The 13715-nt window shown below is 51.5% G+C and overlaps 1 protein-coding gene across 3 annotated transcripts in view; it reads left to right on the top strand.

Annotated features, from left to right (window-relative positions):
* Positions 1–13715, top strand: part of LOC126571207 (protein kinase shaggy) — a 41537-nt gene that overhangs the window by 12242 nt on the left and 15580 nt on the right. For 2 of the 3 annotated variants that reach the window (XM_050229525.1, XM_050229524.1), the window contains exon 2: positions 7389–8934. The exons of the other annotated variant lie outside the window; for it this stretch is intronic. In XM_050229525.1, coding sequence (XP_050085482.1) covers positions 7524–8934 — 1411 coding nt within the window. In that variant the 5' untranslated portion in view covers positions 7389–7523. The remainder of the gene's footprint in view (positions 1–7388; positions 8935–13715) is intronic. 3 annotated transcript variants of the gene reach the window in all.

Here is a 13715-nt window from a genome sequence, read left to right as displayed (position 1 = left end):
GCGGGAATCTGTCATCATGATGGGACTGCGGTGTGTGGTGTGTTGCTGCTCTGTATGCCGCCTTCCTCCTCCTGCTGGGCCTAGGCTTTTCCTTATCGAAATCTTTTGCTCCGTTCCCGTGGATATCCGCGATACAGAGTGATAACGTGTGACATATGTCATCGTTTCTCATTACATCATATTATGCTCGGTCGAGTGATCCGCCAACATTCTTCTTCTACGAATGTTCTGTCCGGGGGGGCCAATACCAGACCGAACCGAACCAGGGGTCAGCTAAACACGGCACACCACACCTTACGCGTGTCGCGTTGGCTAGCACTATCATTTACTATCATTGTAATTACGGAAGGCGACAGCGTCGGAAGCACCCCTTTGCGTGCATACAATTACTCTCTCTCTCTCTGCGTTATGGCGTCAATATCCTCCTCCCCATCCCTATTGCTCCGTAATCGGGCAAGCAAGAATCTCGAAATGGTGGACGACGACAGGAGCAGAAGAAGAAGAAGAACCAGCAGCACACGCAGCACGATCCATGTGCGACGAGACCCCCGCGATCCCGGCCCCACGGGTGGGGGAGGGGGGCAACACCCACCACTATCGGTGTGTGCGTGCCATTTGCGTCCGTCTCTGTATGTGTGCGCGGGTGCGTGTCGGGGTGAGCGTGTGTGCGTGTGCACACGGGCGACGGATTTTTGTGTCGCGCCTATAGTACAACCCCTTCTTCATCCCCCGTCAACCCGCCGTCAAAAAAGCACCCCATTTCTTCGTTGGAGCTGCTACGCGCAAAGTTGCGCCTCGTTCTTAACCAGACTATTCACGGGGGGGGGGAAACCCCAAACTTATACGTGGGCTTAATGCGTAAAATTGAAGGGGAATTCCTTTACTTTCTCGATTTAGAATATGTGAGTTATCCAAATACCATTACTCGGCAAAACTGAAGTTGATTATAACTTCACGGCGCGCCCCAAAAGCCACCGAAATCCGATCGGTGATAATAATGGTGGCGATAAAGCGAACGCTCACGTTTTTTCCGTTATCGGTGTAGGTCCGCTGTCCGCGGGGATCACCGAGAGGCCCCCTTCCTAAATTGTTTCTTCTGCTTAGTGGACAACGTTGAGGGGGACAAACGCGCAACGCACGCTGTCCCCAACGACAGGGTGCTGTTGCATCAGCCACGATTTTGTCATTGGTAAACACAAACCTTGTCGCTTCTCGTTCGTTACCCAATCCGTCGTGCTCGTCGGAATGGGACGGACAGAGTAGAATGCCATCGTGGGATGAGATTTGACACATTTTCCCTTTTGCTTTGAAGAGGATTTTCCGGAGAGAGAGAGAGAGAGGGAGAGAAGGAAAACAAAGAGCTGTTGAATCATACCGTGGCGCAATCTGTATCGGCGCATAAGATAAGAGAAATGTTGGGTCGTTTCGACGCATTACGATCCGTCCCCAGCATAATAGCTCCATCTCCGGCTCCATTAGCAGATCATACGGTTGATATGCACAAATCAATCAAAAATTCTTGTACTAGAAAGATATTTGCTATCAGTTCTACATCGGTATCCCACACTCTCAACCTCAAGAGACTTCTTCGACACTTCAGAAGTCATGCAACGACTGCTCTTTGCAATAACAGTGTGGTGGCTTTTATCAGTCGCTCCTTTTCCCTCATTATTGCAAGCAAACGTGACATTTTTCCATTTCCCCCACGGTGGCCTTCGTATGGCCGTGAGTCAATGGAACTCTGACCGCACCGGGTTCCTATCATCCTTACTCGTAAGGACACCTCTTCCTGTAAGTGAGGAGTCACATACATGTTTGTTCAAAGCCCCGGGGCCCCTTGTATGTCACGTGTGTACTGCTAATGCAGTAGCATTAACTCACGCCGAAGGCTAACTTCTGGCTTCCGGGCCAAAACGGAGGCCCGGTGCATAATGTATCATTACAGGCTCTCATATGTCCACCTATATAACGTGGCTTAGTTTGTGAGCGTAGCGTCCATGACCCATCGGTTTGTGTCACAAAATTTAATTTTCCCGAAATCCAATATTTTTCGATCGATCGGTTCGGGCGATCGATTTTGAAAGTGAATGCCATTACGATTTCTAGTAAATCAACGATTCGAACGGATTTGCACCAATTGCTGGCGGTGTGTGCGGTTGCAAAGTTTTGCGCGAGCCGCGCGTGTAATATTTGACCATTCGGGGCTCCGGGGATCAAATTGGTTTCATTTCCTTTCCATTTCCTTATGGTGCCCGGTGCTAGTGCCGCCATAGCCGTTATTATTTGTATCCTGGGGCCGGTAACGAGCACCACGTTCGTTCGCATTGCTTTTGGAGCGGCCTTATGGACCCATTATTTCCGTCATTTGGCATTCTCGCAATAAAATATTTCTATCTAGCTTCCCCGCTTGATAAGATTAATATAAAATTCAGAATCAGGGACGGAAGAAAAAAAAAACAGTAGTCCATTGGACGACGAGAGGAATGTTTAACTGTTAAATCAATAGGGCTTCCTTTTTTTCCGGATCCGTGGATACTATATATTCTTTCACCGTGGCTGGTATACAGCGGGCACGGGTGGTGCCATCACTCTGCCGGTGGTGTCACATTATGCTTAACACCCACCGCCCACACGCGCTAGCTGACGTAATGGTCCTTTCTTTTGTTCCTCTATCGTAGCCACCGGTGGCTATCGATTATCGTATTTCTTTTACTATTTTCTCCGTCTCCAGTAACGGCCAGAGGGAGAGGAAGGAGAAAGAGTGCGTGCGTGCGTGCGTGCGCAGGGTTAACTTTTTCCCTTCCGCGGTGTGCTCTCGTCTCTGACGTATTTCGAATCGCGTTTCGATCGCGTGACCACAGCGGACGTGCTACTGCCGTGCCCGGGTGGCTTTGGATGGAGGTCTCGGAATTTTTAGCTCCATCTCCAAATGGCGATGGCGATAGCGAATGGGGTGGCCTTTGTAGTGTCCCTAGCTTTATTGTTTTGTCACACACATCTCGGGGGCCACTTAGCGCGCGTCTTGAGACGATCGCGAGTCCGTCGACCTGCTGCCGCGTTTGCTGCGCACAAGATTGGCGCCGGTTCTGCTGACAGCTTGCGAATTTCGAACGCCATCCAGCCTCCGCTGGCGTAATTGAACGAATTAGTTGATTATTAATTAGCGTTTACGGACATCTCTAATTCTCGCGACATGGCAAATCCACAAGGACGTGTCTCTCTTCGTCGTGGAAGAGGCGATGTTTAAATATCGCATCGTCAACGCTTCATTTGCCATCCTTTTGCTTTTGCGTTGCCTCGCAGTTTTTTTTTTATTGACCGGCGGATAGTAGAAGTACTCCAAAAACGGATGCCGTTCAAAATGAATGCATTTTGTTCGCTATTTCATTAATGAAGAAGATCTACTAAACATCCGATTGATGAAGTATCACGAGAGCACACGAACTTAAAGCATAAATTCCTGATCTTCTCTTATCGACGATGTAAGCAGAAGAAATTCCGGACAAAAATACAACGGACAAGCAGCAGCAGCAGCAGCAGCAACAGCAGCAACAGCAACATCATCTTTTCTGTGACGACACACCGATCCGCGTGCGTCTTTCTTCCATGCTCATCGAACGAACAGGAGAGAAATGTAGACGTGCGGGGTGGTGTGGTGTGCTGATGATGATGATGATGATGGGGTGGAGTGGCCCGTGCTCCTCTGAGTCAGTGGCCGTCGCGATCGCTCAAGGGGGGGGCGGGGGGTTGGGTTTTTTTCTCTCCTTTTAAAATAAATCATTCGCAGCATGGCTTGTAAGTGTGTTGCTGCTAAAAATAGATTGCACGAAGCGCGAAAATATGCTGTGGCCCGTTTTATGCTGCCGTTGCTGGTGGTGTGCCGTTTGTGCTTCGTCGTGTTCGTGTTTGTGTCTGCTCTCGTCGTCGTCGTCGTTGTCGTCTTCGGACATCGTCGACGAGAAGCTGCGAGAGAGCTCTACAACGCAAAACATACATTTCTTTTGTGGAGAAGCATCACCGAAACGGAATGGAAAGCGGGAATGAAAGTGAAATATCATGCATACGATGCTGTGAGCGCAGAAGGTGTACAGGAACTAGAGAAAGAGAGAGAGAGAGAGAAAGGCCGATCAAGTGGAGGAGAACAGCATCATGCAGATGCAGATGGATCCGCTATGTCGCGAGATCCCACTCGTTACTCACTCGTGATCTCGGGGCCCCATGTGTTTGTGTGGATTCGTGGTTTCCTTCTTCGTATGCAACACTGCACTTCGTGCCACTGGGTGTTACGATCACTATGTTGAAGATCAACACGGTATCGATTGTGATGCCGCGCAGCATCTTAAGCGCTTAGAGCAAATCATTTCCAGCAGGAAAAATATACAAAATACTTTGCCAAGATGATTTTATTTTTCCCCGATCACATCACTCTCATCTCGCAACAATCAGATTTTCCACCTGAAACCGTTAACAAAATGCTGCCCAACACGCGGGGTGCGGACCTCGATCTCAACATTGATTGCCGTTCATTGACCGCAACAGTCAGCCCAGCCAGTTGCGCGCAGCTGCGGATGATACTCAGAGTGCGTCTTGGCAGAAAAGTGGCACTAGGCCTAGTGGCCGACCAACCGCGGACCACCTTTGCTGATGGTGGTACTCGTTTTTGGCACCGATCTGCAAGAGTGTGCCAAGTTTAGCGTTCAGATGGGAAGATAAGACCCTCTTGCAAGATGGGGGTTGTGGTGGGTGGGACAAGTATTACGCCATCATGGGAAAGGAGTGTTATTTACGATCACAAGCTGCTTCTGCAATTAGGCGAAACAAGGCGCCGTATCTTAGCGAAGCAAGCTACATTGGCGTTTCAATGTTTGACCAGATCCATCAGTCGTGGTGAGGGAATTTCGGATGTCAATACATATTGATGCGAAACGTAACATCATGCTTCACATCCATATTGAAAGAATGGTTCAGTTCGTTCTCCTTGGTGGGTTTCGGTTTACGCGAGCTTCCTTCCTACTTCCCCAAAAAGCGTTTGCCTGCCCCCTCCGAGTTCCGCCTTACGACGAGACTATACTTAAGTCTAACGTGGCGATTGCTTTCTCTTCTCGCGCACCCACGGTAACATCGAGGAAGAGGAATCTCTTCCACAGTTGTCGCTGCAACGCGCGCGCGATCGTCTGCTGCATTGTAATCATCTCAGCCAGCCAGCCAGCTCAGCTCTCTCGGAACCGTTTTCCGGCGTCATCCGGCGAGCAATGTGACGATCGTCGCGAACAATAATGCGCCTCCATTGGGAAGGGAGAATTTAATTACCTTTATGAGTCAACGAAACGGTACGAGACGAGGCGCAAAAGTAACCTTGAACGGCGATGGAGAAGAAGTGGCGATCCTCAACCGCAAGCTCTGTTCGCGTTGATCCGCGTTCGCTGCGGTTCACCGAATCATTCATTCGTTTGACGCGAATTTGATGGACCACGGCCAGTGGTGTGGCCGTGTAGTGTATTGTGCTGCCTTTCAATTCGCTTTTTTTTCGCCATTTGCGGCTGACGCAACTTGCAGCACAATGTTGCGTCAGATTCTTTGTCTTGAGACAGTTTGGGTGGTGGTGCGTGATTATTGTTGAGGTAGCTAATTGTGGTGACTTTCGATTACAAAGCCATTTTCCTCCAGCACAGAAGAGAGAAAGATTGTCCATTGGTGACTCATCACCAGCGAGTGCGATCTGTTCCGCATACCATTCGTAGCGGGAGCGGCGGCTGACCGATGATTCAAGATGAAGATCATGTTAATACGAAAGAGGTATCCTACCCTCTCGTCGTATCGTGTGATGTCGTGTCACTTCCCCCCCTTCTCTATGTTCCAAAACCAGTCTTCGCTGATCAAAGAATTAGCGAGTAAACGATCGAAGTGGTTTATCCGAGAACATTTTCTATTTAAGCGTCGACAAAGGCAGAGAGAAAAAGGCCAAGAGGGTAGAGGTGTGTTCGCGATGACGACAACAACGATGACGCGTTGTTTACTTTACATAACCACTACTATCATTCTTCCTCTACACGCAAGCGGGGGGGAAGATTCACCCATTGTGCGCATCATTTTGCGCCGGAAGTTGCTTTATCTGATGGGAGGGATGGGCTGGATGCGCAAAACACCGAACGGACGCAACCAACGAGCGGATAAACCCCAAAATCACGTTCTGTTGTGGTTCCCTACGTTCGTAAACAAATTGCGTTATCATCCTGTGCACGATCGCATGAAAGGGTTGTGTTTTGTGGGCGAATTAAGCAGACACAAGTGTGTTCCTTGGTGTACGGTAGACACCGCGGGCTCTTAACACCTATCCCCGCATCGCGAGCGCATCTTTTTCGAGTGGAGCATCACTTGTCCATCTTCTCTTGACCGTCGGCGTCGCCCTCAACAGCCAAAGATTGATTTACGACGCAATTTCTTAGTTCCCTTTTGAGCACAGGCCACACACCACCGGGGTCCTCCTGCGCCCGTGGGGGTGCCGTAAATTGACTTTCACAGACGGGCACACAACACAAGACCCCTCGCTCTCTCTCTCTCTCTCTGTCTCCATGGATTCCCTTCTACGTTTTGACCGACCTTTTTGAGGTGAAGAAGGTGACGTGCGTTGTGATGGGGTTGGTGCTGCTGCTGCTGCAACCACCTTGTAGGTCGCGTTTGGAGCTGAAGTGGCTCTGATCTCACCGAACTCCTCCATACCGCCATGAATGGGAAAGGGGGGGGGGGGGGAGTACCAAAATGAATGATGCACGGTGCAAACACACGCGGCAGCACGAAGGGATTGCAGAAGGAGGAACCGGGCGGGCGAGACAAGCGTTAAGCGTGGCGCTTCTACGTCGCAGATTTTTGCGGTTGTTTTTTTTTTTTTTTTTGGGGGGGTCCCCGTCGTTCGTTCGTTCGTTCGTTCCACCCATAAGCGTGTTCCAAAACGATTTCAATTCAACGGCGCCCCACAACAAGTAGTCGTCACTACTACTACGCACTACTTGTGGTCCACCGCAGGTTGTATGCGCGTAAGTGCTGGTGTTGGAGTACGCCGGACAGAGGACAGGAATGGGTTGTCAAAAGAGCCGACGTTTGCGGATTTGCAGCGCCGCGACGCACGAACGGATTGAAGAGAGTGTCAGTGGCCTTTCCGTTGTTTTGCTAACCTGGCATTCCAGAGCCAGGCCACTGCCACCACCAGCCGGTGGTTGTGTCCCCATTGCGCCCCAAGGGTTTCGTTGCGAAAATATCGTTGCAATAGATAGGGCGTAGCTCCCGGACTGATGTGTCGTTGGCAGTTGCAACTCGCGTTGCGTACACAGTGATTCCTCCCGGACATTCCCTAATCGATTGATCTGTTGTTTACCTTTTTCCGGTGGCAGCCACAGTTGTCGTGACGAGAAAGTATAAACATTTAAGACAAACCTTGTGATAAAACCATCTCCGTTGTGTTGTGTTGTGTGCACGCGCCGGCGTGATATTAGTGTTGCTCCCCCCAGAACGTCAGGCGGGTCGCAATGGCCGCAGCAGTGGCTACGAAATCAGTGACCGTCGTCTCGGCTGGCCCGGGAGCTTCCTCTAGTGCTGCAGTGACGGTGCCACCGATTCTCGAGGTAGAAGATGCCTCACTGCTGCCACCGGCGGCATCCTCGTCGGGTCCGATCACCACCCTACCGGTCGCGTTCCGGCGGCGCATGGAAACGCTGAAGCACAACAGCGAGTGCGAGAATGATGAGCAGCGGCACAACCAAACGCTGCCCTCGTTCGTCGACAGCAAGATAGCGGCCTCCGACTCCGGTGTGTTTCTGTCGATGCAGGACATCGATCGCGAGCTACCGAGTGGGGACAGTAGTGGTGGTGGTGGTGGTAGTGGTGCAAGTGGTAGCAGCCGGCTGTTACTAGTGTCCAGTGGTCGCAGCATTGCCAGCTCTAGTGGCACACGCTCGAAGGAACTGACACCGCGGCTCAAGAAATCGCACAAACAACGCCTTCAACAGCCAACAGCCGGTGCTGGTGCTGGTGCTGGTCAGTCTCATTCGAAGAGTGACAGAAAGGAGGCGAATGGCGATGAGGACGATGAGGACGAGGATGATGATAATGAGGTGCTGGATGAGGAAGAACGCGGCCAGCAGCGGGCAGTGAAGACAACGGCAGGAGTAAGCGCTGCCGATGATAACAACGGACCAGATAACGATGCGGAAGAGGACGAGGAGGAGGAGGAGGAGGAGGAGGTCGGCCTAACGATGCGACTGAAGAAGAAGCACGAACTGCGGCTCATGAATCGCACTTGCCAGAGCCTACCGGACGTCAACAGTCCGCGGCCGAAAGCTTTACTGAAGGTAGTAACCGCCTGTGATAGTACCGATACGGATGGGTTCGGTGAGGACGGTCCGCTGGAGCAGCAGCAGCAGCAGCAGAACGATCATCAATCCTTCACCGACACCTTCACCACCAGCCAGCAACAGCATCAGGATAAGAAAACCGGAAAGGTGTTGGTGACGACAGTAAACCCAGCATCACGATCGCAGAAGAGTGCTGGTGGTGGTACGGATCCATCGGCAGTGGTTCGACCGTGTGATACGGGTGGCGGTGGTCTTGAAATGGTTGACGCCGTAGCCCCTGCTTCTGCTGCGGTGCCGAAGCAAACGGTCGCACTGAACGACCCGAATGTGCTGCAGGTGTTTGCCATCGATCCGAAGCTGATCAACAAGTACGACGGGCTGGAGCAAACGCTGTACTACATCGACGAAAATGGGAGCCCCAAGATACGGGAAAAGTATGCGTTGCAGCGCCAGCTGGCGGAGGAGAAGCGCCAGCGGAAGCAACAGAAGAAGCTGGAACGAGCCTCCAAGTCCAGTGGTGGCGAGCCGACGGTCCAGTGTTCCTGCTTCAGCTTTAGCCGATTGTCGCGCAAGTTCAAGGAGCTGTGTAAGTTGCCCCCCATTCCCCCCGCCCCTCCATCTTTCCGTCAATTCCAAATCGAGACAGTGTTGTGATGGCAGCGCAGGTGTGGCGCGGTCTAAGCTCTTCCTTACTTCTCTCTCTCTCTCTCTCTCTCTCTCTGTCGTTGTAAACGAAGCACAAATGGTAGCTGCTTTCTACACTTGTTGCCAGCTGTCAGCGATAACGAATCAATGGGCGGTTTGTGTGTGCTTGCTGGACCAGGATTTGTGGACAGATAAGTCCACCCTAGTGGTGGCTCTAGGTTCTCCTCGGTGCCCTTCCGATAAGAACTCCACAAACTGCGCTCTTCCTTCCCTGCTGATGTTTACTGTGTTTTGGCAGGCCGGACAACGTTCACTGATACTAATGGTCTGGTTCGCAAAAGCTCTCCATCGCTCTCACTCTCTCTCTCACTCTTAAGTATGTGTACAAAGCTCTTGTGGTTTGTCTACTAATTGTTGTTTTGTTGTCTATGGAAGGACATGATGAAGCCATGAGCCAGCAGCGAAACGTTTGTTTGGGAAGGTTCTCTCGCCGCAAATAGGCTCTCCAGACCAGACCAGACCCGACCTGTGTAGCTGATGTGTTGTCAAGGCGATTTTCGCGATAACGCGATCCTGATTTACAACCCCTGCGCTAAGAATTGGCGTGTATCCGTTGTTGGGGTTGCTAGCGAAGCGTTTATGCGTTGCCCAGTTTAGGCCAGTGCCAGTGGTGTTTTATCGTGCACTATCGGACGGAGTAGGAGCAGTGGTGTCTCAGTACCGCGGCCATCCAATAAACCAGTTGCCAAGCACCGCATTCTCGAGGAAAGGCACAAGTGTGTCGTTGTTGATGTTCTCAGTGCATCAATCAATACGCCATCGAGTTGCTGCTGTGGCACCGTTTCCGTATCGCTTCTTGACGCAAGTAAATGCTGTTAGCGTCGCTCGCTCGATAGTTAATATCTCAATTACCGGTGTGTTTGTACAGAAATAGTCCCATTCCTGAGTTTGCAGTGCTTTTAATGGTCGGTTAAAGTCGTTGTTCAAAGTCATTTCATTAGTCGAGTCGAGCGCACAAAGTGCAAACCACTGTTATTCGTGGCCTTTGGGAACACGAAGAACAAATCGGATCGGCACCGGTTTCATGAAATCACTCTCCCGGACAATAATGGGACACTGGTCGTAGCGCAATCATTATTCCACTTATCAACGTCGAGAAGCTGCTCATTGGGGTGTTGGTACCGCTGCACTGTCTGTCAGGTCAACTCAAGTGAAGGGCAGTACGCTGCATCGCGCACTGGTGAAAGATTATTCACGGCGCGTATCACCACATAAATAAGCGAGCGCGTTTGTTCTGGTTTTTTTTTTGCTGGGCTGGGTTGGGCCAAAATGGCAAAAAATGGTGCGGCAAAAAGAGGTGTCCCGGCAAATACAGCCTTTCAGTTATATTCCAGAGCGGGAGAGAGAGAGATTGTAACGCTGCCCTCGATTTGTGTTGTCACTGCGTTCCTTCTGTAACGCAATGCAATGCGCAGTGAAAAGTAAAGAATGGCGACCTTGAAACTAAGACAAGATCGGGCGCGCATACCCTCTTAAAACCCGTTTACTGCGACGCGGAACCTTGCTGCATCACGCACGGGACGCCCAGTGTACCTACCATCACCACCACCACCACCACCACCACCACCACCACCACCGGCGACCCCGCCGCAAACCTTCACCATAGATGAACGTCGTATTAGCGCGTTGTCCAAAGCGCGGGGATAGAGCGGTACAGCAACAGCAGCTTCCCGTTGTGTAGCAATCAATAAGGAGATCGAAAGCAAACAGAGCTCGTTCGAATGGCTTCGAGGTGTGTTCTACTCACCTGCTGCGCCGCTCCGCTGTGCTTCTCTCCTCTCATTCGTCGCGTCCGGGCGAACGTTCGTCGACGTAACTGGACTGGGGTGGATCGGTGATTGGGAACCCGAAGGTCCGTTTTCGGAGTGATCGGAACGGAACAGAAGTGCCTCATATGTGCTTCCGCCTTCCCGAGGTGCTTAGTGCAACCATCAACATGTGCGCACTCTGCGCCCGCCTAGGACACGATGTCCTTCAACTCTCCCTTCTATTCCGTTTGGCGTTCCAACTGCCGTTTGAATCTGTAGCCAGCGGCTCGATCGAGAGTTATGATGGGTGGCGCGTCAGGTTCAGTGTACTTCCGGTACGTTTAGAAAAAGGTCATCCAGTTCCGGAATTACGCTCCGAACACAGATATTGAGAAATGTACTGTTGCTTAAAATGTGGACCTATTTCTTCGACGGTTATTGGACAAGAATCTAGAACGCACCCAGTCTCGAGCGCCGCTCTACGGCTCTCTCGCCCTCCAAGTAAACCAGTCCAAACCAACCGAATGGGAATGATAATCCCTGATGATTGTGGACAATCAGTCGACCTCAGGGCAAGGTGGGGTGTTGGTCCTGGTGAGATAGTAACGGTGGTCAGCTCACAAAACAAACGGACATACAATACAGCCATCAAAATAGCGTGATCTCCTCCTCGCCCCCGGGCCCGTGGGTGGCACCTAACGTCTAATAGTCTGTTCTAGAAGGAAAAGATTATGACCGGACCGGAGGAGCGGAAAAACGGGTTCGTTGGTCGAAAAACAAACAACGGAATGACGCGTCCGAAAGGAGAAGCATAAACAGCAGCTCCGTGACTTGTGTTTACTTGCTTCTCGTACTCGTGCGTCGCTCGTAGCCGTAACCAACTCCCTCCACCCTGGACCGTGGCGGCGCATCTTCCCATCACCCCCCATCATCGGCACGAAGAAAACGTTGGCGGCGGGACTATCTCTTTGGGACTCTATATTACCTCCGGGTAATGTCGCGGTGGCCTTCTTTCGGTTGTTTGCCTGCCAGGAGGCTGGTGGAAGGCGAGAACCGGCCATCCAATTGATAAGAGCATCACCGCTGCTCCCTGAGTGTCCTCGTCCAGCATCAACAAACCAAACCAAACGAATTACCATACTCGCTCTAATTATGTCGATCCATCTACGGACGGATCATGGACTCGGATCCGTCCGTCAACTCGCCATGATGGTGCGATTCACTCGCGTAAAGTAAAAAGATGGGCAAAACAAAAACCCTCAGTTGGTGATGGCCATCAAGCGACTCCAGGCTCCCAGCTCCTTATCAACTCATTACCGAGAGCTGCTGCGTGGCAACGTGGCGAGCTAACAGGGTTGGTTGGTAACAGTCACTTTTCTTCCCAACCCCCAACATAAGACCTAATTCGGCCTGCATTTGATTAAACAAAGTGAATAATCATTCCCAACTCTGCGCAGCTCAGGAACTGCTTTCACTCACTGTTCGCGGTGTGCGTGGGTACCTTTCTGCTGTGCGAAGAGCAATGTCATCCTTGCCGTGTCATGCAGCGCGGTACTAACGAGTGTTCTTAGCCAGCCACCGAGCCGCGTTCCCGAGCTCTGGTAGTCCTTTCGTGGAACATCCGAAGCCGCGCGCGATTATTCGCGATAAGAAAAGGTGCGGTGCGGTATTTTGTTTTGCTCCGTCCGCTGGGACTCAACACACTCTTTATCTCTCTCTCTCTCTCTCTCTCTTTTTTGAAGGGCGCACATGGCGATTCCACGCGCAAGGTGCTGAACCATAACTGCTACAACTCACGCGCCGCCGCCATGCTCGTCGCTCGTTATTGCGCGTCACAAGAAGGACCCCAGGCGGACGGACGATTGGAATAATATTTTTCTACTCATGACGACGACATTCAGTTTGATCGTCAGAAAGATCGGTGCGGTGCCGTCAGAAAGAGAGCTATTTGCATCTCGGTGTAGTAGCTCGACGATCACGGTGATAAGATGCACCCCAGTTGGGCTCGGTCGTTCAATGCCGTTTGCTGGATAATTGGCCTATATGGTGTGCTAATGCGCCCAGATGCTAATGTGACGCACGAGTACACTCGGTTCTAACTGTGTTCTAACTGTTCTGGTGGCTGCAGTCGACGAGGAGGAGGAGGAGAGCGGTTGTTCAGGCACGAGACGGCATCAAGGAAATGGCGCTGATCAACTTACCGGAACCGAGTCTGTGTCTCGGGGTCTGTGCTCGTCTGTCTGTCTGTCTGTCTGTCTGTGGGGTGTGTGTTTGGCATGTTCCGTCGTCGCCAGCTGCGCTCGGTTTAGCTTGGCTTGGCGCGCAGCACCGGTTCGCGTGTGTACCCTTCGCTAGTTCCGCTCGAGAGTTCAATGTCTAAGTCAATGGATTCTACGGTGTCGGTGTCGATGCAATCTCATTGCTACTACCGACTCCCAGCTCAACACTGCACACCACCAGCAGCAGCAGCTCTACTCAATAATGGAATAAATATTCATTCAAAGTCGTGCTGCGTCCGTCCATGCGTGCGTGCGTGCCCGCCGGTGCTTTGCTTATGAATTTTTGGTTGGATTGGATTATATGACGGACGGACGGTCATGCCGCGAGGATGCAGGAGGTTATGGGGAGACAAATGAAAGTAATGACTTTTGACCTCCGTGAGCCGCATGCACCAGTCACACCGGTCCTCGCCTCAAAATGGAACAAAGTTGTTTAATTAATGCGCGTCACAGAGCGTCAGTAGCGTCACTCTCTCTCTCTCGCTTCGATTGATATGCCTAATGCTGCGTAACTGACGCACAGAGCTGCACACAACAAGTATCTTATCACTTGGCGCGCGCGCGCGCGCGTATCATCGATCTGCCGAATCGAATCGGAGGCGCATTATGTGACCATTGGCGGCGATTCCAATTGT

Source organism: Anopheles aquasalis, chromosome 2 (assembly GCF_943734665.1).
Source record: "Anopheles aquasalis chromosome 2, idAnoAquaMG_Q_19, whole genome shotgun sequence".
NCBI lineage: Eukaryota > Metazoa > Arthropoda > Insecta > Diptera > Culicidae > Anopheles > Anopheles aquasalis.
This window is presented reverse-complemented; position numbering and strand designations above follow the sequence as displayed.